Source organism: Nakaseomyces bracarensis (genome assembly GCF_045282275.1).
Source record: "Nakaseomyces bracarensis strain CBM3 chromosome Unknown Scaff5_0, whole genome shotgun sequence".
Lineage (NCBI taxonomy): Eukaryota > Fungi > Ascomycota > Saccharomycetes > Saccharomycetales > Saccharomycetaceae > Nakaseomyces > Nakaseomyces bracarensis.
In genome coordinates this window covers 201940-229223 of record NW_027263965.1, presented here as the reverse complement: position 1 = coordinate 229223, position 27284 = coordinate 201940, and the positions used below count along the sequence as shown (strand labels likewise).

Here is a 27284-nt window from a genome sequence, read left to right as displayed (position 1 = left end):
AAGAAAAGCTTCTTATAGTTACAATCGTCGTAAATTTATATGTAAACTGGTATTGGACTTTGTTAATATACTACCTCATCGCATTTTTTGCGTCCTAATCATTTTTTTTCAATTTCGATATATTATTTTTTCAGCTTTTTCGTTTTTTCAAAGAAACCGTTATATGAAGCTTAATTGTGCTAAACACATTAATAACAAGAACCATATTCAGTCTTAGCATATATGCTAAACCTTTACTAAAGCATTTTATAGCATTTCCAACAATAAAAAAAAAATGTGTGGCTGTCAGTCTTGCATATATAGCTTGTTTAAAGATGTAAGCAATTAGTTCAAAAATAGATATCAAGAAATTAGTGCTAGCATAAAGTCTCGTGTATTTATTTATTTACGTAATATTCAAAGGTTAGAAAAAAAAAGGAATGCAGCAATAAGTAATAACCTTTTCCTTTCGTAAAATGCTTTAGATACAAAAATAATGAAAAAAGTCATTGACTTGAAAGGAAATTAAGTAGACTGACTTAAAGTAGCTCCATCGATAATAAAATCATAGCATGTCTGTGAAAAGAATCCGTAATAGAATATAATGTCATTAATGGGGTTGCGAAAAACCTTCCATCCAGGAAAGTATTCTGAACAATAAAAATTGTAAACATATTAGTTGCCTTGGCTATTAACGGCTAATTCCATGATCAACTTTGTTGTCAAATGCAAGAATGGATATGCCGAGAAGGTACTCATCTCATCTTCAGACATATTAGAGGAAATAGTTGAGTCGCCGTAAGAACTTTCCCAACCGTCAAATTTAAAGTCAACTAAATAGTTATTCGTCTCAATTTGGAACAGTTGAATGACAATCTTCATCAAATTTGGAATTTTCTTCACACCGTCCTCAATCAGTCTAGATTCGTCAGAATCGTATTTCCATCTCACTCTAATGGTCCACAAGTCTTCTTCAGAAGGTTTTGCCCACTCTGCACCTAAGTTCTTCAGAGCAATATAGATCTCACCCATGACATCCAATGGATAAGAACGAGATCGTATACCAAAATGCCATCTAGTCTTAGATTTCTTTGTTACCAATGGTGAAATTTTGGCCGCAGCAGGTAATCCCTGTGCCAACATGTTAGCACGGTGGATTTGTGGCAATGAAGTTGGCAAAATCGAAATCGTAGAGTCCTCCTCCTTGGATTGATCCATGAAAGGTGGTTGATGGAAAGTTCTTTGTTGAGTTACCGATGAAGCCATCCTTCTACCACTACTATTCCTTTTGTTGCTTCCAGCTTGGGAATCATCAGCACTGCTTTGGAAGCTTGGTGGAGATTGAGACAAGAAAGTGTCTAGTTCCTGGGTGACTTTGTTGTCTTGTTTCATATCCTTGACCAAGGATTTGTTATCCTTGATTAGAATGTATGCATTTCTAATTTCATTATAAGCTGGGGTGTCCTCCGAGGACTCTAAAGCCTCGTATATCTCATCCTTTTCATAGCCCATAGTCTTGGACAAAGTGTTAACCATTTCGTCATCAATTTCCTCTACATTGTCCTTGTTATTGTCAGCCTGCTTCAAGTCTTGTGGTACCAAGTATTCTGCCAACTCGACCTTGAACCATTCGTCCTGCATAATCTCGTGAATGCTAATTCTGTTCAATGGGTTAACAATCAACATTCTCTTGATTAGGTTGGAAGCCCCTGGTGATAGGAACTTTGGTAGAGTATAGACACCGTTACTGATATTTTTGAATAATACAGGAATACTTTCGTCATCAAATGGAAGACGACGACACAGCATAACATACAGGATCACACCACAGGACCACACATCGACCTCGGGACCGGCGTAAAGCTTACCGCTGATAACTTCTGGTGCTGCGTAATTTGGAGACCCACACGAGGTCTTCAAGAAATTACCATCCGTCATGATATTAGACAAACCGAAATCCGCAATCTTCACGTTCAGGTGTTCATCCAGCAGCAGGTTTTCAGGCTTCAAGTCTCTGTGCACAATCTTATGCCTGTGACAGTACTCCACAGCGCTGATGATCTGTTGGAAAAACCTACGGGCCTCCTGCTCACTCATCTTATTCCTTTGGACAATGTAGTCAAACAACTCATTCCCAGCATACTCAATAACCATAATGATCTCATCCTTAGACTTAATAACATCATACAACTTGATAATGTGCGGATGTCTCAACAGCCTCAAGTAAGAGATCTCACGCTCGATCCTCCCTTGCATATCAGACTTCGCCAGAACCTTCTTGTTGATAATTTTAAGAGCTACTTTCTGCCCCGTAGTAACATGGTAAGCCAGCTTAACTTTACCAAAAGAACCTTCTCCCAACGTCTTCACTATTTGATAGTTACCTACACGAGAGCCATCCGCTAGTGAAGACACTTTATTCACAAATGTACCACCAGTACTACCATTCCCAGAATGATGGTGATGGTGATGATGGTGGTGGTGATGATGATGTTCCTTATTATCCATTGCTAATTGCTAACTGCTAAGAACTGCTAGAACTTGCTCTTCTAGCTCCTTACTCTAGTTACAAGTGAACAAAGTAGATTCTTATTTAAGCATTATAAAATAAGAACCCCCTCTCTCTCGTTGCTTCCTTCATATAAAATAAAAAAATAAAAAAAATCCTTCCCTTCCGCTCCTTTCTGAGTTTACCCGGACCACCAGATACATAGCCGTCCCCCCTCTCTCTCTCTCTCTCTTTCGGACCGATGGAGAAAAAATGAAATCACGTTGTGTTCGTTGATAAGTATATACATATATACGTATATCACATGTTTTATCAGCATATACGTAGACCACGTTACTGGGTATACAGGGGTACGAACCATGTGATTTACACGTATAGAGGTATATACGTTGTAAGGTGGTTTGTGTGTGTGTGTGTGTGTATGATATGGTGTAGTAACCCTATTATCTGCAAGTTGGTGTAGTAGGAACTATACGAGTTCGATTTGAATAAGAGGGAATTTAAAATTTTATATATATATTATACAATTAATAGTAACTAAACCGAAATAACAAACAAACAAAACAATTGAAAAAATGGAGCCTGTTATCATTGCTCATTGGAATACTGAACGGTCCCATAATTTGAAAGATATCTTATGTGTCAATGGTAAAGTTAAGGAGCGTCCATACTCTATTAGGCTAGTAGGTGTTGAAGGTGATGCTCTTGAGTTTGCATTCAAAATGGACGAGAGTAACGATGTCACCTTGACCAAGTACGTTAACCTCGACAGAATCGAAAAGGAAACTGATGAAGAAGCATTGGTCAGACTAGCGCATGCTGCCTCGAAGAAACAAGGGAAAACGTACGACAAGCTGGACCGCGTGTTATACCCATGTACCGTAGCCGATTTCGCAGTCATAGCCCTCGTCTTGCTACCGATTTTCTCCTACGCCTACAGACCTTTCCTACACGTCTTGTTCCCATCGTGGTTACCACTCATCGGAAGACTAGGTAACTTTCTAGACAACGACAAGATCCTACTAGCTGTAATCATCCTGGAATTCGCCATCCACATCGCAGAAGTCGTATTCGTACTGTGGCCATTACTATACCACTACAGAATTACTGAGTCACCTGACCTTCTCACAGAGTTCCTGTTCTACGGTATCCTCGAAGGCTATGGCCCTATACGTAGAATGAAAGAACTGAAACTAGAATAGACTTATATGTAATAGCAGCAAATCCTGGTATTTATATATATAAATATAGTTTTTACTATCCCACGTCATTGTTTAAAAGCATTAGTTTTTTGTTAAAGTTTTTATGCTTTTCTATTCGGCAAATAAGCAAATATGGACTTTTTCCTTTTTTTTGTCTTTCTTCCCTTACAACAGTAATTCTCTCAATATAATTTTGCTATCATTAAAATGTTTGATATTTAGAAATGTACATAATTGCCTCATCTATTTCGATCTTCTATATAAGCAAACTGCAATATATTCACTTGTAACTGAGACAGAAAAAAATAATAAATAATATAAGATTAAAAGGGAAGCAAATACTATATAAGAAGAGGATAATAACAGAATAGGACAAAAAAAAAAAAAGATATGGATCAAGACGAGAGTTTAAGGACGTTATACAGAAGGATTAAGCTACAGGACTCAGCTTCAACGATTGATAGTAGGTTGTCTGATGAGGAAACGTCAAGGGCCGTGGTGAAGCCATGTGTCTCATTCAATACCGTGCCTTTGCCTGTCAAACACACAATAATGGATGAGTACGACCAGGATTTTCCTGGTGTGCAGTTGTTCCCGCAGGAGTACACCATGGAGGAATACTACGATAACGAGAGTGGTTATGCTACGGACGACAACCAGAACTACATGCTGCACAATGGCTATATCACTCCCGAACTAGTTGATAGGCTGAACCGTAACGCTGCTACCAGGAGCTCCTCACCACCACCACTGGATAGAGAGTATCCTTCCCCGAATAAGAGTAAGAACCTGTCCTCAAAACAGCAGGCTAATATAACTAAGATGTTTAAAATTGCTAGAAACGGTAAAATCGTACGTGAGGATTATCCAAGTAGACCCACGCTGGTGAACGATGCGTTTATCATTAACAGGGACCTGAATAACTGGCACAAGAAATGGATCGAGAGGAGAGATACCATTGATGCCAGGAGGGAGAAGCCCGACGAGACTTTCCGCTACCCACTGCTCTTGTTTCCAGAGAGCGCTCAAAAACAAGCGGTACCCATGATGGGGACAGACTATAAACCGCTAACAAAAGAACAGAGAAAGAAAGAGAAGATTATCCATAAGAAATTGGAGTCCACAAATGTGCCTCGTGTCGTGCTGTGTCACATAAACGGTAGACGTCACACTTGGGTTGCCCTGGATTGGGCTATACGTAAACTGAACGGCGATACCGATCATCTGATCGTTCTGGCCAACGTTCCAAGAATTAGAAATGGGAGAAATGACAATGGATATTCTATGTCAAGGTCAAGGTCGAGATCTTTATCTAGATCGAGGTCGAGAACCCGTGATGTATATCCAAGAAAGGCTAGAGATAAGGAAAACATGGAGGCCAGTGCCTTCTCTCTAGGACAAAACGAACAAGAAAACTCAATGATGCATGACCAATTCATGGAATGGTCTTCAGGATACCCTAAAGATGATATTGAAAACTCACTGTCTAATATTTTTGAGTATATATCAGTGATATTACCAGAAGGAAGGTCAATAAAAGTTACAATTGAAATTGTTGTAGGACACACACTAACAACCTTGGTAGATGCAGTGAACGCTTACCAACCTGATCTAATGGTTGCGAGTACATTAAGATGGGAGCGTACGGATAATTTGATTCTTTGGAAATCGAATCTTCTAATCGATAAACTAGCGACGACGTTTCCAGTTCCCTTATTTGTTGTTCCCGCAAGGAGAATGCATTTATTTGAAAACTCACTTCAAGAGGAATTTCAACAGAGACAAGATTCAAAACAGAAAGAGTCAGCTGACAATGTAAAAATACCAGTAAAAAATGGTATCAATGAAAGAAAAATGGGTGCTTTGGGGCCTCCAGAAAGAAGGTTAGTCGGAGCCGATTCGTTTACTGCTGGCTTCAATATGAAAAGACCCAGCTTAAGTAGATCTGTAAGCACACCTATTACTGAAGATGTCTTTGAAAATGACTCTGAAGCGGACAGCGATGCTAATAGCGATTTATCTTCAGTAAGATCTGACGATGACCTTGATGGTTACAGTGTAAAAGAGAAACTGCATATGAAAGCCAGGAGTTTCAGAACAGAAACTTCGAGAATGCTTCAAGACCTTGACGACAACAAGGAAATTACACATTCAGAAGCTCAGATTAAAAAGGTTGAAGCAATCATTAAGCAGACTATAAAGTTTTCTATCGAAATCGAGGAATTAAGTACTGATGATGAGGGTGAAGATGAAAGTGATGCCCCTGGCCTAAGTAAACTGAAGAGAGTTATCACAGGCGGTACAGTGGTTAATCCCGCAAATAGGCATGCCAAATCTATGTTAAGCGTACTAGATAATCCTTCTACCCAGAAAAAGAAGAGACCAATTAAAAAATTAAGTAATGCAATTTCTAGTGATAGAAGTGCGGCTTCGTCCCAAATCAAATTTGCTTCAGGTGTCAAACACGGCGATGGCTATAATGCGTTAGGTAACACCCATTCCAAACCAGTAATCCAGGTACATTCCACATCAGATACACCATCTCCTAAACTAACACCAGTGAGGTCACATAATCCGGCTAGGGGCTCGTTAAAACCAGTTAAAAGTAATTCCTCTTTGAGAAGAGTGAAATCAAATGACTCCTCGCAAGTTTTAAGAAAATCACCTTCTAATTCAAGTAGTAGCGGTGGCTTTATGGGCTTGTTCAAGAGTCGTTCAAAAGATGGTGCTTCATCACCTTCCGGTAGTCATAAAAAGAAATCAAGTTTGAAGTTCTGGTGATAATAAGTTTATTGATTCATATTCCTGGTTTTTTTTTTGGTAAGTACTAACCTCATTAATTTTGGTTTCACCAACTAAAATCATCAATAATTAATTACATTGAGAAAGCATCTGTGATCAAAACAATTCATTATAAATTCTACTAATTCTTGTTAATAATATTAACCAACTATATTCAAAACTAAAAGAAAATTAAAAACATTAGATTGAAAATAAAAATAGACAAAAAAAACATCAAAGCTGTTTCTAATGTTGTGTCCTCTATTAGATTGTTATCATAATTTTTATTACATTTTAATTTATTTATTTTTTTAGTAACAATTATTTATTACCAAATTTAATTATTCATTTTAATAAAGAGAATGATTCTCTTGCTTTTTAAATTCCTTAAATCATAAAACATTCCACAGTTAGATAGACCGGTTTAATACAATTCGTTTAACTCATATTATATAGTCAATAATATTATTTTAAAATTGCTTTCCCTCATCTCGCACAGTAAATTTTAATATTTTACAAAAAAAAAAAAAGAGGGAAGATAGTTCAGTTTTGATACATAAATCAATCTATAAACGATAGTTAGCGTTACCGATATACATACCATACTGACTGAGCTGCTAGATACGCATAGGAGCTCGTATTTGCTGTTAATTAATGATGCCTCCAGCTAAGAAGAAGAAAGTTAGCGAGGGTAAAGGTTTAAATGTGGAGCTGCATCCTGCTCTGAACTCTAGCAATGCAAATGTTATTAAAGCACAGCAGAAAGAAATTAATCCATATTTAGCAACACAAGAAATTAGTCTGCCTGTTGATAAAGTTCATAGAAGGTATAGAAGAGGGTTGAAATTCTTTAACAAAGGTGAGATTAGTGCTAAAGCTGAAGAAGAAAGGGCTCAATTAATAGCAGAGAAGGAGAGAGCTGACAAGGAAAGAGATGAAAGGGAAGAAGAGAGGAGAAGAGAAGAGGAATTAATACAGGAACGGATAAAAAAAGGTGAGCTGCCGGATAGCTCATTGGGAGAGGACAATTATTTTCTGCGGTACGAATCTACCTTATATGAGTGGTGGGATGAAGAGTACCTTAATGATAAGGGAGAGATTCTACCGAAATACAAGGCCGAGTATCCAGTTACACCTGATTCAGAATATGATTCCGATGACCATAATGGATCAGAGAAGTGGATGAAAAATGAGGATGAGGACGAAAGTCCACCCTCACTGCGGTATGTTCAGCACCCCGTTCTAGTTCGGATCGAAGAGGCTCCAACTACTTCACGAGTATATCTAACCAAGGATGAACAAAAGAAGATACGAAGGAAAAATCGTAGGCATGCCAGGGAAGAACAACAGGCCAGGATCAAACTAGGCCTTGAACCGAAACCGGAGACCAAAGTGAAATTGAAAAACATGATGAATGTCCTAGATAATAATCAGAACATAACCGACCCTACTTCCTGGGAGAAAACTGTACGTGAACAAGTAGAGGAGAGGAGAAAGAAACATCTGGAAATGAATAAACAACGACACCTAAATGCTGTCGAAGCAAAGAAGAAGAAAGCAGTAGTGACTCCGTCTTCGAGTCCCGGCACTGGCGTCCATTGTAAAGCGTTCTTTTTTGGTAGCTTGGTACACCCGAAGATTAGGTATAAGCTAAACATGAACAGTAAGCAATTGGGTCTCAAAGGAGTATGTCTCCGGGTGCATGACGATGGGCCCGGTATTATAGTTGTAGTAGGAACTGAGAAATCAACGAAGTTCTACCAGAAGCTTGTCCTCTCACGTATAAAATGGAAAGAGGACTTTATGTTGAAGAACAAAGAAGAGGAAACCAGGATAGATATGTCAAAGAATTTCGCAAAAGAGATATGGAGTGGGTTTCTAACTGAGACTAATGTCGACAAATGGTTCATGAAAATATGCCAATCAGAAGAAGAAATGAAATCAATACTTGCCGACCTACAACTAGAGAACTTCTATTCCCTATATCTCCAAGAACGTCATAACTAACAGTACAAGACGACATTACTTTATATTGATAGCTAGAAATAGAATACTAATATATATATACATTGAAAAGTAACTACTTTGTTATCTGAACACTGCTACCGTAGGCCTCTTCGAACATACATCAAGATTATAATGGCAACTTGGCCGAGTGGTTAAGGCGAAAGATTAGAAATCTTTTGGGCTCTGCCCGCGCAGGTTCGAATCCTGCAGTTGTCGTTAACTTTTTTTTCCAATCTTCATATTATTTTTTTTATTTTTTTTTGTTGTTTATTCCACACAGAGTTGTTACAAAGCGTCATGGCACTATTCATCTCTTTTGTAAGATATACGTGGCAATCCAGCTGCCTAGCTTGGTAACTTCGGTGTTTCCCGTGTCTGTGCTGCGCCGACATCGTTCAGCACGTCTCTCGCAGAAAAATTCCTGGGGGACCAAGAAAAAAAAATCGGTGCTATATATAAATAGAAGAGCCTTGTTTTGAGAGCGTCTTCAATAGCCAGAACTTGGATGTGAAGCAATATACCCATTTCCAATATAGTATTTAGGTTTGTTGTTCATTGGACAAAGTTATACATAAGAATTGAGTTTTTCTGGCTTATAGCTGGATAGGGCATCTAAACGATATATAAGAATTTAAGGAAGAGAATATAAAAGAAAATGAGTTCGCAGGAGCCATATACATTGAGTTATAGAGTTGGGGTGGCGGAGAATAAGAATGCTAAGTTCAGGAGGACGATGGAGGATGTGCATACATATGTGAAGAATTTTGGGTCGCGGTTAGACTGGGGATATTTTGCTGTTTTTGATGGGCATGCTGGTATACAGGCGTCGAAGTGGTGTGGATCGCATTTGCATACGATTATAGAGAAGAAGCTGATGGAGGATGAGACGAAAGACGTACGAGATGTTTTGAATGAGTCCTTTCTGGCGGTGGATAAGCAGATAAACACTGATCTGGAGGGCAACAGTGGATGTACGGCCGCGGTGTGCGTGTTGAGGTGGGAGCTCCCGGACAATTTCTCGAGTGAAGAAGAGGATGAAATGGATCTTACACGGCATAAGAGGAAGCTATATACTGCAAATGTCGGTGATTCTCGGATAGTCCTGTTTAGAGGGGGGCAGAGTATAAGGCTGACGTACGATCACAAGGCTTCCGATCCCTTGGAAATGCAGCGGGTGGAGAAAGCTGGTGGTTTAATAATGAAGAGCAGAGTCAATGGTATGCTGGCTGTAACAAGGTCTCTGGGTGATAAATTTTTTGACTCGCTGGTGGTTGGCAATCCATTTACCACCAGTGTGGAGATAACCTCAGAGGATGAGTTTTTAATCATTGCATGCGACGGTGTCTGGGACGTAATAGATGACCAGGAAGCCTGTGAGATGATTAAAGGTATAAAGGATCCAAATGAAGCAGCTAGGACTCTTGTCAGAAACGCACTTGAAAGAGGAACTACTGATAATGTTACTGTTATGATTGTCACGCTCTGAAGAAGAGATAAAAAATACTAAAAAGTAAAGAAAAAATATAACATTTAGCATTTACTAACTTACCTATGAAAACGTTCTGGTCAGATCATACAGAGTTTCTGGAACTTTTTTTAACAGAATGATTTATTTCATTTTTCCTCTTTTTGTTCGTTTTATCACTAAAGGGTAAGTCAATGACCTCTTATCTTTGAAAACCTTTTTATTTTACTTTTGCATTGCAAATCGTATTGAATACGAATTGTCACATATGATATATATTTTTATACAACAGTTCTTGTTATTTTAGCATCATGTCTTAAGTTATAACAAAAACCACCTTAATCTTACTTTTTTATTGAGGCAAATTGACCCTATATTTGTAAACATCATTGAATGTTCGTAACCTCAGAAGAAATAATGTTCATTGGATTATATATTCATTATAATTCATGCTTGCAAAACTTATATAACAATTTGGAAAAAGGCAGCTGTGCTTTGAATTAGTATTATACAGCATTCCCAAAAGAAAAAAAAAAGAAAAAAAGAAAAATAAAAACTAATAAAACAGATAGAATATAGGAATAATCAAACATTAATGCAACACCCTAATAAGAATTGAAAATTTGAAACAAAAAGGAATAATGAGGGCATTTATAGGTGTGAAACAATGAGAAAAAGAAAACGAAAACGTTAGTGAATTCATGCTATATGTTAAAACCGTTAAGATCAAGGTCACCACCCTCTCCAGTTGTAGACCAATCTATATTTAGATCGTTGAAGTCATTCAAAGTCAAATAATCTTCACCATTATCGCCCATATTTATATCGTTTCCTAACATGGCAGATGGGTTAGATTGGTCAAAGTCTAATTGTTCTTGTCCTAGCCCTGAATCGTTGTTTCCTGGTATATTGAAAGCGGAATTGCTATTATCGTTATTATTACTTCCACCATTATTACTATTACTGTTGTTCGTGGTGTTGTTATTGTCATTATTATTCGATTTGTTATTATTGCTCAAATCATTGCTGGCACTTGTATTGTTATTGTTATTATTGTTATTGTTGTTACCAGTATTGTTATCAAAGCCTGCAGTATCGAATGAGCCAGCGTCCAAGTCTGAAAACATAGATAGATCCATCGTGTTTAGATCGCCATACAGACCTTTCTGTGTATCTCCACCGAAACCTCTTGAAGAGTCCTTCTTTTCTCCATCGTCTCCCATTGATGCCTGAGCCATTCCCATTGGAGACTTTATCGTTGTGTTATTGTTGTTGCTGGATAAGTCTGTCGTGAAATCCAGCCCATCGAACATGGAGGCAGACGCAGAAGCCTGTTGTTGTTGTTGCTGTTTTTGCTTCTCCTCTTCCTCCTGTCTTTTTCTCTTCTCTTCTTCGTCGGCGGCAGCCTTGGCAGCACGAGCCTCTGCCTCAGCCTTAGCTGCGGCTGCAGCCTTAGCCTCCTCTTCCTCCTTCCGCCTAGCTTCTTCTTCTTCTTTCTTCCTAGCTTCCTCTTCTTCACGTAACCTCTTCTTCTCTTCCTCGAGCTTCTTCAACCTCTCCATCTCAGCACGCTTATTCTCTTTCCCCATGCTGGCCACGGACTCCACATAGTAATTACTCTTACTCAAAGCGTTCTCCAAGTCATCTAACATCCCATGGAACAAATGTATCTTCTCCTTTAACGCTCCTTGGTGCTGTGCAGAAAATCCATTCACCATGTACGGATCTAGTTGCACATTCTTCAACTGCTGCTGCATCATCATCTCAGATGATATCTTGAGAATATCATCAAAACAACTGGTCAACTTGTTCTTATAAGTCTCCCCCATCTTTTATAATCTCCTTGCTTCTTTCACAAACTGTCTAGTCCGCTGTTGTCCTTACTCTGAAGTCGAAGTAAATAATAATTAAACAACAACATACACGTTCTTATTGCCCAAAGAAGCTTTAAAAGCACTAATTTCTTTTTTTTTTTTACGTTCCCCTTCCACAACTCTCGCTCAGTCTAATATTTCCCTGTAATTAGATACGGCCAGTTATCTCTATATACGTAATATCCATGAGGGCCAACTTATCGTACATGATTATATTATCTGTTGTTAGTTGTTGCTGTAGATGTGCTGCTGTTTTGAGGGGTACATGTGTATACAGGTCAATTTTGCGGAGTTCATGATCTGATATGGTCTCTTGGCCCAGTTGGTTAAGGCACCGTGCTAATAACGCGGGGATCAGCGGTTCGATCCCGCTAGAGACCAATTTTCTTTTTTTCTCTTAGACCTCTTTTTTTGTTTGCCTGTATTATGGTATACGAACAGGCTAGCATTCGATAGTAAAAATACTCATAGTACTCCCATTGTATCACATCTTTGTTCTGTGCCTAGTACTATTAACTAACTCATATAAAAGAATTAATGGGTATATCATAACTGGCCAATGAGATCAGAGAATCCTGATCATGATATACGTCATCACACATATAAAAAAAATAGATGTAGGTGGGGTTACCCTGATCTCTGGTACACTAATAAATAAATAGAAAAATAACCGTAAAATTGACCTAAATGGGAATAGACTGCCTAGAAAAGTACGTGGAGGAAGGCGTATGGATACCCGTTTTTGACTAATTTTCCCTTTCTGTTGTATTCATATTCTTAGTTACGAAGGACCTGGGCCCATGAACAAGCTCTTCTCCCTTCTCTAAATATCTCGTTATATTATGGAAGGGTATTTGATTTGCTATACCTCTTATATATAGAGAGGACTCGGGAAGACTTAAGCAGTAAGCATATATAAACGATAAAATAAAAGAAAACTAAGAGGAAAGATGTTCAGGTTGGTGACTAGATCGGTTGTTGCTAGACGTGGGTATGCTGATGCAGCCAAGGCAGGTTTGAAGTTGAGGTTCTCATTGCCACATGAGACTTTGTTCAATGGGGAGGAAGTTACACAGGTTAATCTACCAGCTAAGTCTGGTACCATCGGTGTGTTGGCTGACCATGTCCCTACAGTAGAACAATTAACCCCTGGTGTTGTCGAGATCGTCGGTGCCAACGATACTAAGAAGTACTTTGTCTCTGGTGGTTTTGCTGCTGTGCAGCCGGATTCTACATTGTGTGTTACCGCCGTGGAAGCCTTCCCATTGGAGTCATTCTCCCCAGAATCAGTGAGATCCCTGTTGGCAGAGGCAGAGAAGAATAGCAAGTCTACAGATGCAAGAACTGCTGGTATCGCTTCAGTTCAACTCGATGTCCTAGAAAAACTACAAGCTGTATTGAAATAAGGATTTTTGCTTCTTTTCTTTATTCCGAATTTATCTGTATTTAGCCATTGAAAAACAAAAACCCAATCACTATCAATATTTTTTTATTTTAATTCCCCATATTGAAAAGATAATTTATTGGAGAAGCGAAAAATAAAAATAACAAATATATTATATATATACATTCTTACATATATTCACTATTAAATCAAAGTATTCAAGAATATTACACACACACTCACAATAGACACTAATATTCTTCACTATCATAGTGAATTATGTACAATTCCTTATGAAAAATTGATATACTTTATTACGTCAGTCACGTACAGTTTCGTATTCTATTATGACTGTTTTTGCCTATTTTTGGGAAGGTGTTTTGGTTGTTTCGCGGTTTGTACGGGTGTTTTACTGTGTGATTCCTTTGTTTAGGGCAACACGTCCTGAAATTCAATATTTAGATTTTTTTTTTGGCGTTTTTCCTTGATTTCTTTTTGATATAGTATTTAAAGTCAACAATTTGATTTATGCTAATTCGTATCTACTTTTGAAAGACCATAGCTAAACTATAAGAAATCAAGATAATTATTGCTGAACACTACACCAATTGGAGATGACGGATCAAAGACCTACATTCAGCACGGTGCTGAAGTTAACTACGAAGACAGGACCATTAGCACAGATATGGCTGGCGTCAAATATGAGTAACCTTACGAGGAACTCGGTGTTGCAGACCAGTATTGTGGACTCTGCAGATGAAATTGCTAAAGTTACCGGGGTAAGTGAAGATAACGGTGAGTATCCAGTGGAGCATATTACCTTGAGGACTTCTGGTGAACTACTTCACGGGATTGTTAGGGTGTACTCTAAGAAGGCCACCTTCTTGCTTACTGATATTAAGGACACTTTGACGCGTATCACGTCTCTATTCAGGACTAACCAGAGGCTCGGAACTACTATTTCCAAGCTGAGTACGATTGCTAGGGTAGAACTCCTGGTCTTGCAGGACACGGTCACGGAGAGAGATGTGTTGTCTGTGCCAAGCTTGGATTTCCTAACTGAGACAGACGGCGCCAGGTCTGCCGCACTAATAAATGACTCTATGGATAGAAGGATGACTGGTGCCAAGAGCTGGGATATGCCCATTGAGGTGGGGAGAAGATTTGGCGGCGATGAATCTGAACTACACGAAGAACAGGACTCTACTCTAAATCTTGACTTTGACCTGGATGGCAAGGATATTAACAGAGGCCCTCTTTCTTCTTCTAAAAGCTGGGATGAAGGTACAAGACAGAGTAGCGAGTTTTCCACTACACAATCTAATAATCTGAATATAGAAGATGACGAATTCCTTGCAGAAGGAGAAAATCAAGAATTGGAGCTTGATCTAGGATTTAATGATGACAATGGTACCGACCAGTCCATTGAAGTAGGTAGACGTGCTGATATTGACGATATGATGAGCGAAAGACCAACAGATTTTGGGTTTGATTTAGACATAGGTAAGGAGCTGAACGAAGAAAATGAAGAAGAAGAAGAGGAAGTTGCGGAAGAGGAACTTAATATACAAGAACAAGATACCGCTTCTAGAAGAAGAACGAAAAACCCAACTCTAACCAATGCCCACCCATTAGAAACCGACACTACTACCGAATTGTCTGATGAATATGTTAAATCCAATTCTGGGAGAAATCTATCCAGTAATGTTGAGCTAACGTCAAGTAGAGCAGTAGATAAACTGACGACTAAGAGAATATGGAGTGAAATGGCTCAATCCTTGTCATATCTTCCTACTCCAATTGTTGAGAACATAATGAAGTTCCAACCTTCTAAACGACAAAGGCTATCTTACCAAGATGAGAGCTCTGAATTTGAGCCAGAGATGGATATTTCCCTTGGATTGAACGATGATATAGTTAGTGATAATGATAACAATGAATCAGAACCCCCTCACATGGACATAGGAGAAATTTATATAGTGGATGAAGCCCATGGAGAGGCTACTAATGAAGACGGAGCTGCTGAAGGCACTTTAGATATATTTCCAACGCAAGACAGCGAGTTTGATACATCTATGGAGGAAAATAGAAAGCAAGAAATAGCCTCCAAATTTACTACTGGTGTTGCGCGGGTGCTGAGAGAGTCTATCAATAAGGACACTGATGACACTACATCATTCTCAAGTTTATTAGAGAATTTCCACCTACAAGATGAAGAGAATAAAAACGAACCCATTACGAAAAAGGATGCTTGCTCAGTGTTCTTTAGTATGTTGACATTAGCATCAACCGATTGCGTTGAACTTGAACAAGAAGAGACATTTGGTACAATTAATGTAACATCGAAACCAAATCTGTACCAAGAATATATAACCGCATAGTTTAAAGACAATAAAAATAAATATATATAGGGACTATTTAATATTTATTTTTCCAAATAAGATTTTCTATTCTTGCTAACAAAGTTTTAAGAATATACCTTATAATTCTCGAGTATAAATTACTGAAATATATATTATATACATATTTGTGTTATTTTTTTGTTTTAAAACTTTATGAAATTTATATTATTAAAATTACAAGCGTATTTAAACGGTTTTACATATTCAAAATAATAGTACAAAAAAATAACCTTTTTTTAATGATATTTTGTCAGATTGTTTTTTTTATTATTTTGTGTTTTAGATTTTAAATTTCCCAATTCCCAGAATTGTATGAATATACAATGCAATAACTAATAGAAAAAAAAAAGTAATAGTTTAGATAGATTTAAGATTTCTTTTAGGAACATCTTATTTTAAAATTGTTGTGTTTGTTGTGTTATATTTTTCAAAAAATTGTTTTTTCTTACAATTCTTGAGAAGCAGAAGGCTTAGCAGACTTCTTTGGCAACAAGTTTTGGTGAATGTTTGGCAAGACACCACCTTGAGCGATAGTGACATTACCCAACAACTTGTTCAATTCGTCATCGTTTCTGATAGCCAATTGCAAATGTCTTGGGATAATTCTGCTCTTCTTGTTGTCTCTAGCAGCGTTACCCGCCAATTCCAAAATTTCGGCAGCCAAGTACTCTAGAACAGCAGTCAAGTAGACTGGAGCACCAGAACCAATTCTTTGAGCGTAGTTACCACGTCTCAAAAGTCTGTGAACTCTACCGACTGGGAATGTTAGACCAGCCTTAGCAGATCTAGTTTGAGAAGCCTTAGCAGCTGAACCAGCTTTACCACCTTTACCACCGGACATTTTTTATATATTGTGTGTTTTTGAATTTAAATTTGTTTTTAGTTGTATCAATTACAAGATCAAAATGAAAGTAAAAAATAACACTTTAAGAAGTAGAAAGGAAGAATAATCAAATAAAATCTATACTCTTTTTATTTATATATTGAATATATATCAAAATATTTTATTACAAATAAAAGATAATTCACGAAAATATAATATTGTGATATAACGACTTACGCGTCACCCTTTCTTCTCCTACTGCTCCTTAGTAAATCTTATTTCTTTCTTTTGGGTTGCTAGTAAAAATCTATAATTGGTAAAAACTCGTACAAAAGCTTTGCTGTACCACAAATTTCACTTGCCAACACCTATACTCCTTTAACCCAAAAGAACGCCAACGACACGCTATTCCAATATTTTGTATGGTCAGACGTTCCAGGAATTTCACATAATACTATACACACAAATACCGCCAAATTTTCCGTAGAGTCGTAAGCCTGCGCTACAGAACAACACTATCACACAGCAACGTTCCCAGCGCTTCACCTCTTGTTCTGAAAATTTCGCTTCCCCCACCAAAACACATCGCACTGCGCGTTTTCACTTACCACCGTGAAAAGAAATAGCGAGGTAATGGCTAATTCTAAAAAAGATCCGTGCTGGCGTGTACAGTGATGGGGTGTGGAAGTGGAAAAAATAAAAAAAAAAGGTACGCGATTGCCATCACTCGATTGCGGAAGGGGAAAGACGCGAAAAAAAAAATACATAAATAAGTATTATGGCGTTTACTATATCCATCGTGTAAGGAACTGGTCTTATATAAATACAATAGTTTTTTTTTTTTATTGAAAAAAATTATTACTCTTCTCATTATTTTTTCTAACATAGGAAGATAATAAAATCAAATAAATAAATTAACAAAATAAATAACAATGTCTGCTGAAAAGAAACCTGCCTCCAAAGCCCCAGCTGAGAAGAAGCCAGCTGCTAAGAAGACTGCTCCAGCTGCCGATGGTAAGAAGAGAACTAAGGCTAGAAAGGAGACTTACTCCTCTTATATCTACAAGGTTTTGAAGCAAACCCACCCAGACACCGGTATCTCTCAAAAGTCTATGTCTATTCTAAACTCTTTTGTTAACGATATCTTTGAGAGAATTGCTTCTGAAGCCTCTAAGTTGGCTGCTTACAACAAGAAGTCTACCATCTCCGCTAGAGAAATCCAAACTGCTGTTAGATTGATCTTGCCAGGTGAATTGGCTAAGCACGCCGTCTCTGAAGGTACTAGAGCTGTCACCAAGTACTCTTCTTCCACTCAAGCTTAGACAAAAACCATAAGAAAAAGATATCTTTTTTTTTATCATATTCTCAACAACAAACAATCCAAATCGAAAAGAAATAAAAGTCTTAAGATTTCTTTTCAAAAACTTCTTCAATTTCTAAATTTATTAAGATAATAAAACAAAAATGGAACCAGGTGTTTCAATTTTTAAAATCCAAAAAAAAATATTGGAAGTTGGAGAAAAAAAAACTATAATCATGTTTCTTTTCCAAATTATATCATTCTCGGGTATTATATTTTATTTTATATAATCTAATCTTTTTTTTTTGTGTGTAACATTAGGGCATCATATTTAAATGAAATAAAATAAAAGTTAAAAAAATAATAATAATAATAAAAATAAAAAATATTTAAAAAGTTTATTAATAACGTTTCTTATTTAATATTAAGTATTATTATTCACCCATTTTTTTCAATACAACATCAACTTTATCTTGAGCTGTTTGGTGCTTATCAGTTCTGGTACCAACTCTCATAGTGGTTTGTAAACGAACGTAACCAAGCTCATGAGCGTATTCATGAACCTCACCAATTAAACCCATAACTTCATCCCAAGGACCCTCAATTGTGGTACCGGCACTGTGCAATGTAGACTTCAAGTGACTGTCTTGAATCTTCTTCTCAATAGCAGCTACAAAATCAGAGATACTGGCAGATCCGGTACCAATTGGTACCATACAAATATCAGCTAGACAGAATACTTTTGGCATTATTTATTGTTTTATCGCTTGAGTTTGTGTGTGTTATGTTAATGAGAATCTTAAAAACTATTAAATCGATTTATTGTTAACCCCTACTTATTTCTTGAAATTCCATTTTTCTTATAGGCAACTGATTTTTTTTTCTCCCCTTTGAAAGTTCTCCGGTTTCTTGCTTCATCAATTCTGTAAAGTTGTAATGATTAATCTATGAAATGATCTATATATTATCATATTATATTAATATTATACTTAATCAATAGAATATATTAATGTAGTGCTATTATTCATCGTTATATATACGACCTATCAATACTATGGGAATAAAAATAACGCTATCTGTATTATATATATTTTAATGTTTTGTAAGTATTTGACAACTAAGAAAAATTACCACCATTAAACAATAAACAGCTATAAACAATACTATTCAACTCTCATAATTTTTTTCATTGTGTTTACTTTTGCTGTGATAATTTGTTCGTTTACCTAGTTATTAAGTTTTGGAACAACCAAAAATATCTCCTACCGTTGTTTGGTAGATTTAAAAATCTTATTCATCACACAACTTCTTTATAGTACATACGTATAAGGGCTAAACTGTTCAAAAGCTCTCAGAATATATAGCCATGCACTTCTTTAAATAACTGAATTCTAAAAGCTAAGTTTTGGTAGTGAGTATGCATAGTTTAGTTTACATTAGCATAATAACTCAATAAGAACTTTTAAATTCATAACTATTCTTTAGTGAAACTGGTCTTAACTTAGCCCCGCTTTCAAACGGTCTTTTTAAGTGAAATCTTCTATAAGATGACGGTAAGATCCCTTGGTTCTTATGAGGCAACGTTATTGTTGCTGAAACTTATGTATCAAAAACAATAAATTATTACCTAAAAATAATAAAGTTGTGTCTAAATAGTCTGTCATTAACTAAAAAGTAGAAATAAAAATTTAAGTGTCGATGCTACCTTTATCAGGAACAGAACAATGTAAAATGTGAGAAGTGGTCTGTGATGTTGCTAAATGGAAAACTCTGTCAAAAAAATGCTATATAAGCATGGAAAGATGTGAACTTTACACTTTTGTTAGATCCTATTAAAGAAAACGCTGGATTTCTACCATAATCTCAGGATATCGATGTTAACTATCTAGAATGGAAAATGACACATTATAACAGAATTGAGAAGCAAAGAAGAATGTATAATGTAGAAAAAATATGATGATATATCATCTTAACAAAGTTAGATCAATCGACCCTAAGCAAGGAGGGAATACGAATAGAGATAAATTCAGTATTCTTATAGATGGCATCAAGGTGGAAAACTCCTGGTGAAGAAGAGAAAAATGATGAAGATAATGATACGAAAAACAATAGCAATACCGCCAACAATGAGAAAAGTACAAGTGAAACTTATATGAGTGGTAACTTTATGAATAGAGAGAATTCACCCACTGGTTCTGACAATATTTATCATTTTAATATAATTTAAACTATTTTTTTACTTAAAAATATTAAATACTGTTGGTATACAAAATCATACTAAACAGATTACATCTATTTTTACAGAGACTGAAACAAAAAATTATTCGAAATATTATACTTAATGAAGTGCAAGATCAGATATTACTTTAGGAATTGGTAAGATATTCTTCATTTCCTCAATTAATCATTATTGTATTTACGCAGTAATTCGGACAACTATTAGAATTTATATCTCCACCTTCCATTGTTCATGGCCATAAGTCACTATTTTAAATATCCTTCTTTTTGACAAACATAAATAATGAACAACTTTAATCATCAACAGGAAGTATCGTGAATAATTTTAATTACACCTGAAAATATCAAATGAAAATATCACATATATATTTTTATATGCATTTAAAGTCACATGATAAACTTTCAAGTTTAAATGAATATTTAAAATACTCTATTATGAAAACTATATTTAAAGTATATAATTAAAATAAATCTGTGTTTTCTTTCCGAACACTTTTTCTAGCTTGGCAAACTAGATTCTCTCATCTTATGTTATTGATACGTGGAAAGTGATATATCCCTATTCAAAACACAGGAACAGATTATACTGGGATACCTACAGAAGAAATTAGTAAATGGTAAAGTAAAACTTGTCTATTGAGTAGATATATACTTTTAGATATATAGTCTTTGTTTCAATGTTGTCTGTAATACTATTTGATACCTTTTAATTATTAAGGTAGTTACTCTAACTGTAGTGATTACCCGGGATTATATCGCTAGTTTAGTGGAATTTATGTTCACTTACATGATTAGCGATACTTCATTCATACCTTTTACTTGTTAATATAATGCAATTTTATGACTATTTTTTCTTGAATATCTATGAATATAATATATATGTTTACAAATAAAATGTGTCGGTTATCACGGGTAGTAAAAATCATTATGTGGGTTGTAACGATCAATCGTGTAATTTACTATCCCTAAAATGCAATTCATTAAAATAATACCTTTCATAATAAATAGAATTGGTAAAATAATTGAGATGCTGTAAAAAGAAAAAAAAATAGATTGAATTCAAAACATAAACAAATACGATAAATCAAGATAAACCATACTTTTCCTTCTCACTCTTCTTCAAACTTTTGAAAAAAGGCATAGGTGGAATACAGGCACCCAATGCCTTTTTCGCATGTACATCCAGATATTCTAATCCCAACAAGTATGAGGAATTTACCCATCCAAACCCTTCTCTTGCAAATCCTTTAAAGTTGGCTCCCTGATTACCATATTCAGCATCGACACGATGAGGATCAGCGCATTTGGTAACGTCATATTTCTCCACGACAATACCATTGTAATCAACAAAAGCTTTGGTCATCATGTACAGCCACCTATAAGCTATTCTAGCTGCTACATTCTGGTATCCATAGTTGGAGAGACCTTTCCAAGCTAAAATTTGATGAGGTGCCCATCCAAATGGGTAATCCCATTGTCTGTATGGCCGATCTAATGTAATTGGTCCCCTAGATTTTTCTGTACATGCTACAAGGCCTCCTAAAACTTCTAATTTTGGGATAGCTTTCTGTACCATTATATCTGCTTGCTTATCAGTTGCAAGACCTGCCCACAGAGACCAGAAGGTAGTAGCTGATTCATATGATGTTCTTTTTTCCAACTGAACATTATAATCAAAGAAGAAACCTGCCTCTTCATCCCACATGCATTTCGTTATAGTTTCTTTTCTTTTATCAGCAAGGTCAAACCAGTACTTTGAACTTGTGGTAGTTTTATCATATGGGTCCACATAATGATCATCACAATACTCTTTAATGTAAGTACCAATGTCTACCTCATATTTATACAACAATGCGTTTAGGTCTATTGTTGCCAAATGTGCACACACACCTTCTAGTCTGTACGAGGTATCATGTCCCGATTCTCTCACGCCACGGTCATTTAAGAAATATTCGTCCAATTCAGGTTCGTAGACCTCCTTTGCATTATACATTCTTCTGAATTCTGGTATTGTGACGCAATATTTCTTGGCATAAGGTCTTAACTTCGTATCAAAATGTTCTGGTTCAGTCTCAGGTGGAATACCTACACCGTCTGGGTGATAACACGATAGTCCTGTTTTCTCATCCAGACGAGGTGCTGCCATCCAAACAGTCTTATATTCTTTTATTGCAGCTGCAAAAGCTCTATGAAGTAAATCAACCGCTGTTGGGTTCTCTGTTGCACCCATGTGTTTAAACACGACGTTAGCCATATCAGTTAAGAATGGCGGTTGCGACCTGCATAAGTAATAAGTTCTGTTTGCATTTAATATTTTTCCATAGTGCTCTATCTCAAAGATGAAATGTTCTAGCATGCCTCTTGCCAGGTCCAGTCTATTACTTAATAGAACACCTAAGGTAATCAAATAGGAATCCCATCCGTAAAGTTCATTAAACCTGCCGCCTGGAACAACGTATGGGAAACTACTTAAAGTTACTTCACCACTTGCCGGATTGACATGTTCCTCCATTGCCAGTGCTAGCAAACCTGGTATATTGTTCAGAGTTTGTACAAACTCTGGAGTTATATCCTTTGGTAGATATTCAACTTCCAATTTAACAGATGGGTTCATTTGGGAAGCTTGGATGAAGTACTCATATTGTTCTGGACAATTGTAAGGTACGTAAACTCTGGGGTTCATGGCCTCCGGTGTATTTATTTTACTATCTGCGGCAATTTGACCTATAGTGTGCAGATCGATCTTTCTTGTGAGAGAGTCCCAGAAAAAAGTCTCGATGGTTCTCTTGAGTCGAATTACGGGATTTTCATTAAGTCTTGATTCTGGTAGATACAATTGTCTGTAGCCCAAGTTCTTTGCTATGGTTAATTCCTGTAACAAGTTCGAAAGCATATACGTTCCTCTTATATTAATGTGGTTATAACCTCCTGAATTAGCAGTACCCAGTGTGATAACTTTAGGTCCGTTATCCTCCACAGTTATTTGGAAGTTTTCATCTGTGTCCTCGTTTTTCAGAAGTTCAGCCAAAGTTCTGTCGACATCTTTAATGAAAAACCTTCTTATCCCTTTACTACTAATATAAGTATCGTCTTCCGATGCTCTTCTTTTCAACCTATATTTCCGTATCTCAGCATCATTCTTTAAGTCAGAAACATTAGTGAAAACACTCATAGTTCTTGTTCTATTCAATTTTTTATCTTTATCCTTCTTCCTCTTGGTCTTATCTAAGACATCATCAGTGCTATGCATTTTGAAATTACGTTTAAACGGGTCATCTATAGGCATAAAGTTACTCTTTACACCACCCTCTTGTAGTGAAAGCGTCGAAGCTGGCATTTTTAAAAACAAAAATATATATTTATTGTTATTATTATTATTATTATTATTATAGTATGAATATTTTTTATTTGTTATTGGTTTATATAATAAATAAAATTAAAAATGCGTTATCTCCTCGATCCACATGGATAAATAAAAAGAGACCTTGAATAATTGTAAGTTGCTTTTATATCAACAATTCCACACAAGCAAAATTTAAACATAAATATGCGGGAAAAAAATAACTATAATAATAAAAAGTATAATATTACGCAATACTACTCTAATGGAAAATCATTTCCATTAGTTGTTCATTACTATAAACCAGCTAAAATTAATGAACTTACTATTAAGAAAAATCTATAAAAACAGAAAAAAAGCAATAATAGAAATACGTCAAAAAGAGGGCGATAACTAATAATAGTAGTTAATAAACAATAGCAGGAGAAATGCGTCATTATGCGTGGGGCACATTTATTGTACCCGCTGTTATTGCTTTTTTTTCTCTGAGGTTTGAAAGAAGTTTAATTTCCCTAAAAGATATTTACTCCTCCACCTGTATAAGTGAAGAAAATGTACGGATCGGATAGAAATGGCAGGAAGTTAAACAACAGCCTTAAGCCTTCTGACAACTTAACTGGATATCTCCGAGTATATTATGCTGGGAGTTGTTTGGCTAATAAAAAGGTTTGGTGTTTGAAGGAATAAATGCGATGCTAAGAGAGTTCTGTACAAATGCCAGCAAAAAAAGATAAAATCTTTTTAAGGGTACCCTTTTCCCGGGGTCTTCGGAAAAATGGAAGCATTTTCTTCTCCTAATTTTTTTTTATAGCTTCTATGCTTCGGAGAATGTTGCAGCCCTGCAGGAAAATAGTAAACAATAAAGCAGAAATAGGAAAAAAAAAAAAGAAATATGTCAAAGTGCGGGGAAGCTTCCTTGAAGTTTACTAAAGTATAGAACAAAAAAAAAATATAAATTTAAAAGTGACGGGTTAATTAGCAACCGGGGCAAATAACTAAAAGATGGATTTGCCAGAGAGACAACACGTAGGCAACAAATGTTCATTCATTGGACTTTTGCTCCGTGGAAACGGAGAGTGTATCGATCTTTAGATTGTTCCAAACAAAGATAGGGTATAATTTTCCGATTTATCACATGCTAAAAGAAATAACAAAATAGAAATAACAAACAGAGATTTACATGATCCTGTCTATTAAGTAAGATTTGTCAATATCGAAAGCAAATCCCCATATTAAAAATGGGGCTACAAACTGATAATGTTTATGAGTATACTAGTGCAACTACGCACAATCAACAAAATAAATGAACAAATCATCATCAAGTAGGTCGCAAAAGAATTATCATCACGAGAATACACGGTGTTATACAAGTTGCCAGTGTAGCAAAGAAAAAAATAAAAAAAGTAAAGACGATGCTAGTAATCTACTACCAATCTCTACAAAACCAATAAGAATTGGGTTCATTTATGCAATAACACCAGATCAAACAAGGACAGAGTAATCTTTTGTATAAAATATTTTCTCAGAACTTAAAGAATTTCCTTTCTTTTCCTCACAACAGAAAACAAATCTAAATACTACCAGATATGTTAACATTATATCAAAATGTAGAATAAATATAATCATTTAGTGTCATAATGTACGATATATAAAATAATCACATATAACGACATGGCACGTAATTCTATCAAAATTTTTTTTAGAATTTTTTTTTTTTTTGCGAGGCGACTTTGGCAGACCCAAATGGCGAGACGATGCCAAAACATCGAGTTTTTGCAATTTTGGACTTTATGCATATGAAACGATCCAGTACATTGAAAACGTAATTATTCTTCTCTATTTTAAGACTCTTAGTATAAGGTGAAAGATTTAGCTTAGACACCAATACATAATAAAAGAAGAATAAAAAAAATATACAATGTCTGAACAAAGCACTGAACCAAAGCCTCCAACTTCTTCTGTTTTCTCAATGTTTGGTGGTAAGAAGCCAGAAGAACCAAAGAAGGATGAAGAGAAGGTAGAGAAGAAGGAAGAGGAGAAGGATGAAAAGAAGGAAGAGAAGAAGGAAGAGGAGGAGGTTGAGTCCCCAGATGTTCATTTCGAACCAATTGTGCATTTGGAAAAGGTTGATGTTAAGACTAATGAGGAAAACGAAGATGTCTTGTTCAAGGTTAGAGCTAAGTTATTCAGATTTGACTCTGAAGCCAAGGAATGGAAAGAAAGAGGTACTGGTGACTGTAAATTTCTACAAAACAAGGAAACTATGAAGGTTAGATTGCTGATGAGAAGAGACAAGACTTTGAAGGTTTGCGCTAACCACCTTGTCGCTCCAGAATATGTCTTGAAGCCAAATGTTGGTTCTGATAGATCTTGGGTTTACGCTTGTACTGCCGATGTTTCTGAAGGTGAACCAGAAGCTCACACTTTTGCTATTAGATTTGGTAACAAGGAAAATGCTGACAAGTTCAAGGAACAATTCGAAAAAGCTCAAGAATTAAACAAGAAATAAATAAACTGAGAGAGGCTTTTACCCCTGATCATCTACATTAATTCACTCTAATTCTTATTTTTTCTACACTATAGGAAAAAATATAATAATACACCCACGCCCAAAAAAGTTTTATATTTTCCACCAATACTGATGTTTCTAATCAATTATATATAGCGGTGGATAACACTAAAAAACTTTAAATGAAGCTCCATGTTTCCTATCCACTAAACATTGGCGTTCTGACGGCATTTAGTTCTTTTTTGAAAACAAAAGTGGTATAGGATATCATTTATATAAATTATATAAATCTTAACTAGATAAGCTAATACTATAATATAAGAAAAGAAAAAAGAAAAAAAGGAATATAAACAACTTTACCATATATAAACGAGTAAATATTTAAAAATATTGGCTAATTTCATACTGCTGGTCGTGAGGTTTTTTTATTTATATATAAATAGATCTATAATTTAAATATAAAGCTTAAAAAAATGATACTATTAAGTAAATAGCTACATTAATTAGTCTTCTTGTTGACAGAGTTCTCAAATTCGTCATCCTCAAACGGTTTTCTTCCACTAGAAAAGTTTTTCAGGAATGCGAATTTAAGTAAAATCCAAGCCATTCTTAATGGCCCAAACTCAGGCCACAAACAATCAATAAACTCTATTACAACGTCTTTATGACAGGTTTGCCAAAGAAGAAAATCGCTGAGTCTAGTCACACCACTAGTTCTGATCAACAAGTCTAAGGGAGGTAAATTGGCTGTGTATAAGTGAGAATCAATAGTTTCTTCAGTAATATTCCTGCTATGATAGTCATCGCTAACAAGTAGTGTCTTCATCGAGTGAAATATCTCTTCCCTACCAGTATAAGGCATGCAGATATTAAGTGTAGCTCTGGTATTATTCTTTGTAATTTCCATAGTGTGTCTAATTTCATTTAGCAGCTCTTTGTCAAGCAGGGAGATATCACCAATAACCCTTACTCTGACACCGTATTTCTGAGCCAATTCACCGTGCTCACTTATGCGTCGTATCCTCTCCTTAGCGAGGTTCATTAATGCATCAACCTCATAAGCACTCCTCTTAAAATTTTCAATAGAGAACGCAAATACTGTTGCTGTATCAACACCAGCTTCATAACATAGTTCCAATATTTTGCTCATACTCCGAAATCCTGCTTCATGGCCCTCTTTTGTCTCCATAGAGTGTTTCTTCGCGAATCTTCTGTTACCATCCATAATAAAACCTATGTGCTGGGGTACACAGTTAGAAACACTCAGTGTCCTTGAAAATAGATTCTTTACACATGTCGCCAGATAGTTATAACCGTTATTCTCATCCATATTCTATAACTATTTCCTTTCCTTTTAGATTGTATTATTAGTTTTCTATCACTTTTTTATAACAACAAATCCTTTCCACAAATAAGTACCAGACTATTCAAGAAGGATACTTGTTGATCTACCGCTTTCAATATGGATATG

At 36.0% G+C, this 27284-nt stretch overlaps 15 protein-coding genes across 15 annotated transcripts; 9 read left to right on the top strand and 6 right to left on the bottom strand.

Annotated features, from left to right (window-relative positions):
- Positions 1-654: 654 nt before the first annotated feature.
- SNF1 (AMP-activated serine/threonine-protein kinase catalytic subunit SNF1) lies at positions 655-2487 on the bottom strand (the record flags this gene model as incomplete). Its single annotated transcript, XM_071051110.1, has 1 exon — positions 655-2487. The coding sequence occupies one exon, from the start codon at positions 2485-2487 to the stop codon at positions 655-657; it is 1833 nt and encodes a 610-aa protein (XP_070907806.1).
- Positions 2488-3063: 576 nt separating this feature from the next.
- On the top strand, positions 3064-3690 carry RNJ42_00943 (uncharacterized protein; the record flags this gene model as incomplete). The annotated part of the gene is made up of 1 exon (XM_071051109.1): positions 3064-3690. The coding sequence occupies one exon, from the start codon at positions 3064-3066 to the stop codon at positions 3688-3690; it is 627 nt and encodes a 208-aa protein (XP_070907805.1).
- Positions 3691-4080: 390 nt separating this feature from the next.
- On the top strand, positions 4081-6471 carry JIP4 (Jip4p; the record flags this gene model as incomplete). Its single annotated transcript, XM_071051108.1, has 1 exon — positions 4081-6471. One exon carries the CDS (start codon positions 4081-4083, stop codon positions 6469-6471), a length of 2391 nt encoding a protein of 796 aa, XP_070907804.1.
- A 657-nt stretch (positions 6472-7128) lies between these two features.
- On the top strand, positions 7129-8478 carry PRP3 (U4/U6-U5 snRNP complex subunit PRP3; the record flags this gene model as incomplete). The annotated part of the gene is made up of 1 exon (XM_071051107.1): positions 7129-8478. One exon carries the CDS (start codon positions 7129-7131, stop codon positions 8476-8478), a length of 1350 nt encoding a protein of 449 aa, XP_070907803.1.
- A 655-nt stretch (positions 8479-9133) lies between these two features.
- On the top strand, positions 9134-9964 carry PTC1 (type 2C protein phosphatase PTC1; the record flags this gene model as incomplete). Its single annotated transcript, XM_071051106.1, has 1 exon — positions 9134-9964. The coding sequence occupies one exon, from the start codon at positions 9134-9136 to the stop codon at positions 9962-9964; it is 831 nt and encodes a 276-aa protein (XP_070907802.1).
- Positions 9965-10647: 683 nt separating this feature from the next.
- Positions 10648-11772, bottom strand: MED2 (Med2p; the record flags this gene model as incomplete). Its single annotated transcript, XM_071051105.1, has 1 exon — positions 10648-11772. One exon carries the CDS (start codon positions 11770-11772, stop codon positions 10648-10650), a length of 1125 nt encoding a protein of 374 aa, XP_070907801.1.
- A 995-nt stretch (positions 11773-12767) lies between these two features.
- ATP16 (F1F0 ATP synthase subunit delta) lies at positions 12768-13223 on the top strand (the record flags this gene model as incomplete). Its single annotated transcript, XM_071051104.1, has 1 exon — positions 12768-13223. One exon carries the CDS (start codon positions 12768-12770, stop codon positions 13221-13223), a length of 456 nt encoding a protein of 151 aa, XP_070907800.1.
- Positions 13224-13815: 592 nt separating this feature from the next.
- MCD1 (kleisin alpha) lies at positions 13816-15582 on the top strand (the record flags this gene model as incomplete). Its single annotated transcript, XM_071051103.1, has 1 exon — positions 13816-15582. The coding sequence occupies one exon, from the start codon at positions 13816-13818 to the stop codon at positions 15580-15582; it is 1767 nt and encodes a 588-aa protein (XP_070907799.1).
- A 466-nt stretch (positions 15583-16048) lies between these two features.
- On the bottom strand, positions 16049-16444 carry HTA2 (histone H2A; the record flags this gene model as incomplete). Its single annotated transcript, XM_071051102.1, has 1 exon — positions 16049-16444. The coding sequence occupies one exon, from the start codon at positions 16442-16444 to the stop codon at positions 16049-16051; it is 396 nt and encodes a 131-aa protein (XP_070907798.1).
- Positions 16445-17358: 914 nt separating this feature from the next.
- Positions 17359-17748, top strand: HTB2 (histone H2B; the record flags this gene model as incomplete). The annotated part of the gene is made up of 1 exon (XM_071051101.1): positions 17359-17748. The coding sequence occupies one exon, from the start codon at positions 17359-17361 to the stop codon at positions 17746-17748; it is 390 nt and encodes a 129-aa protein (XP_070907797.1).
- A 412-nt stretch (positions 17749-18160) lies between these two features.
- On the bottom strand, positions 18161-18475 carry ECM15 (Ecm15p; the record flags this gene model as incomplete). The annotated part of the gene is made up of 1 exon (XM_071051100.1): positions 18161-18475. One exon carries the CDS (start codon positions 18473-18475, stop codon positions 18161-18163), a length of 315 nt encoding a protein of 104 aa, XP_070907796.1.
- A 1292-nt stretch (positions 18476-19767) lies between these two features.
- RNJ42_00933 (uncharacterized protein) lies at positions 19768-19953 on the top strand (the record flags this gene model as incomplete). Its single annotated transcript, XM_071051099.1, has 1 exon — positions 19768-19953. One exon carries the CDS (start codon positions 19768-19770, stop codon positions 19951-19953), a length of 186 nt encoding a protein of 61 aa, XP_070907795.1.
- A 1095-nt stretch (positions 19954-21048) lies between these two features.
- Positions 21049-23301, bottom strand: NTH2 (alpha,alpha-trehalase NTH2; the record flags this gene model as incomplete). Its single annotated transcript, XM_071051098.1, has 1 exon — positions 21049-23301. The coding sequence occupies one exon, from the start codon at positions 23299-23301 to the stop codon at positions 21049-21051; it is 2253 nt and encodes a 750-aa protein (XP_070907794.1).
- Positions 23302-25222: 1921 nt separating this feature from the next.
- YRB1 (Ran GTPase-binding protein YRB1) lies at positions 25223-25813 on the top strand (the record flags this gene model as incomplete). The annotated part of the gene is made up of 1 exon (XM_071051097.1): positions 25223-25813. The coding sequence occupies one exon, from the start codon at positions 25223-25225 to the stop codon at positions 25811-25813; it is 591 nt and encodes a 196-aa protein (XP_070907793.1).
- A 499-nt stretch (positions 25814-26312) lies between these two features.
- RER2 (ditrans,polycis-polyprenyl diphosphate synthase) lies at positions 26313-27143 on the bottom strand (the record flags this gene model as incomplete). The annotated part of the gene is made up of 1 exon (XM_071051096.1): positions 26313-27143. The coding sequence occupies one exon, from the start codon at positions 27141-27143 to the stop codon at positions 26313-26315; it is 831 nt and encodes a 276-aa protein (XP_070907792.1).
- Positions 27144-27284: the final 141 nt, after the last annotated feature.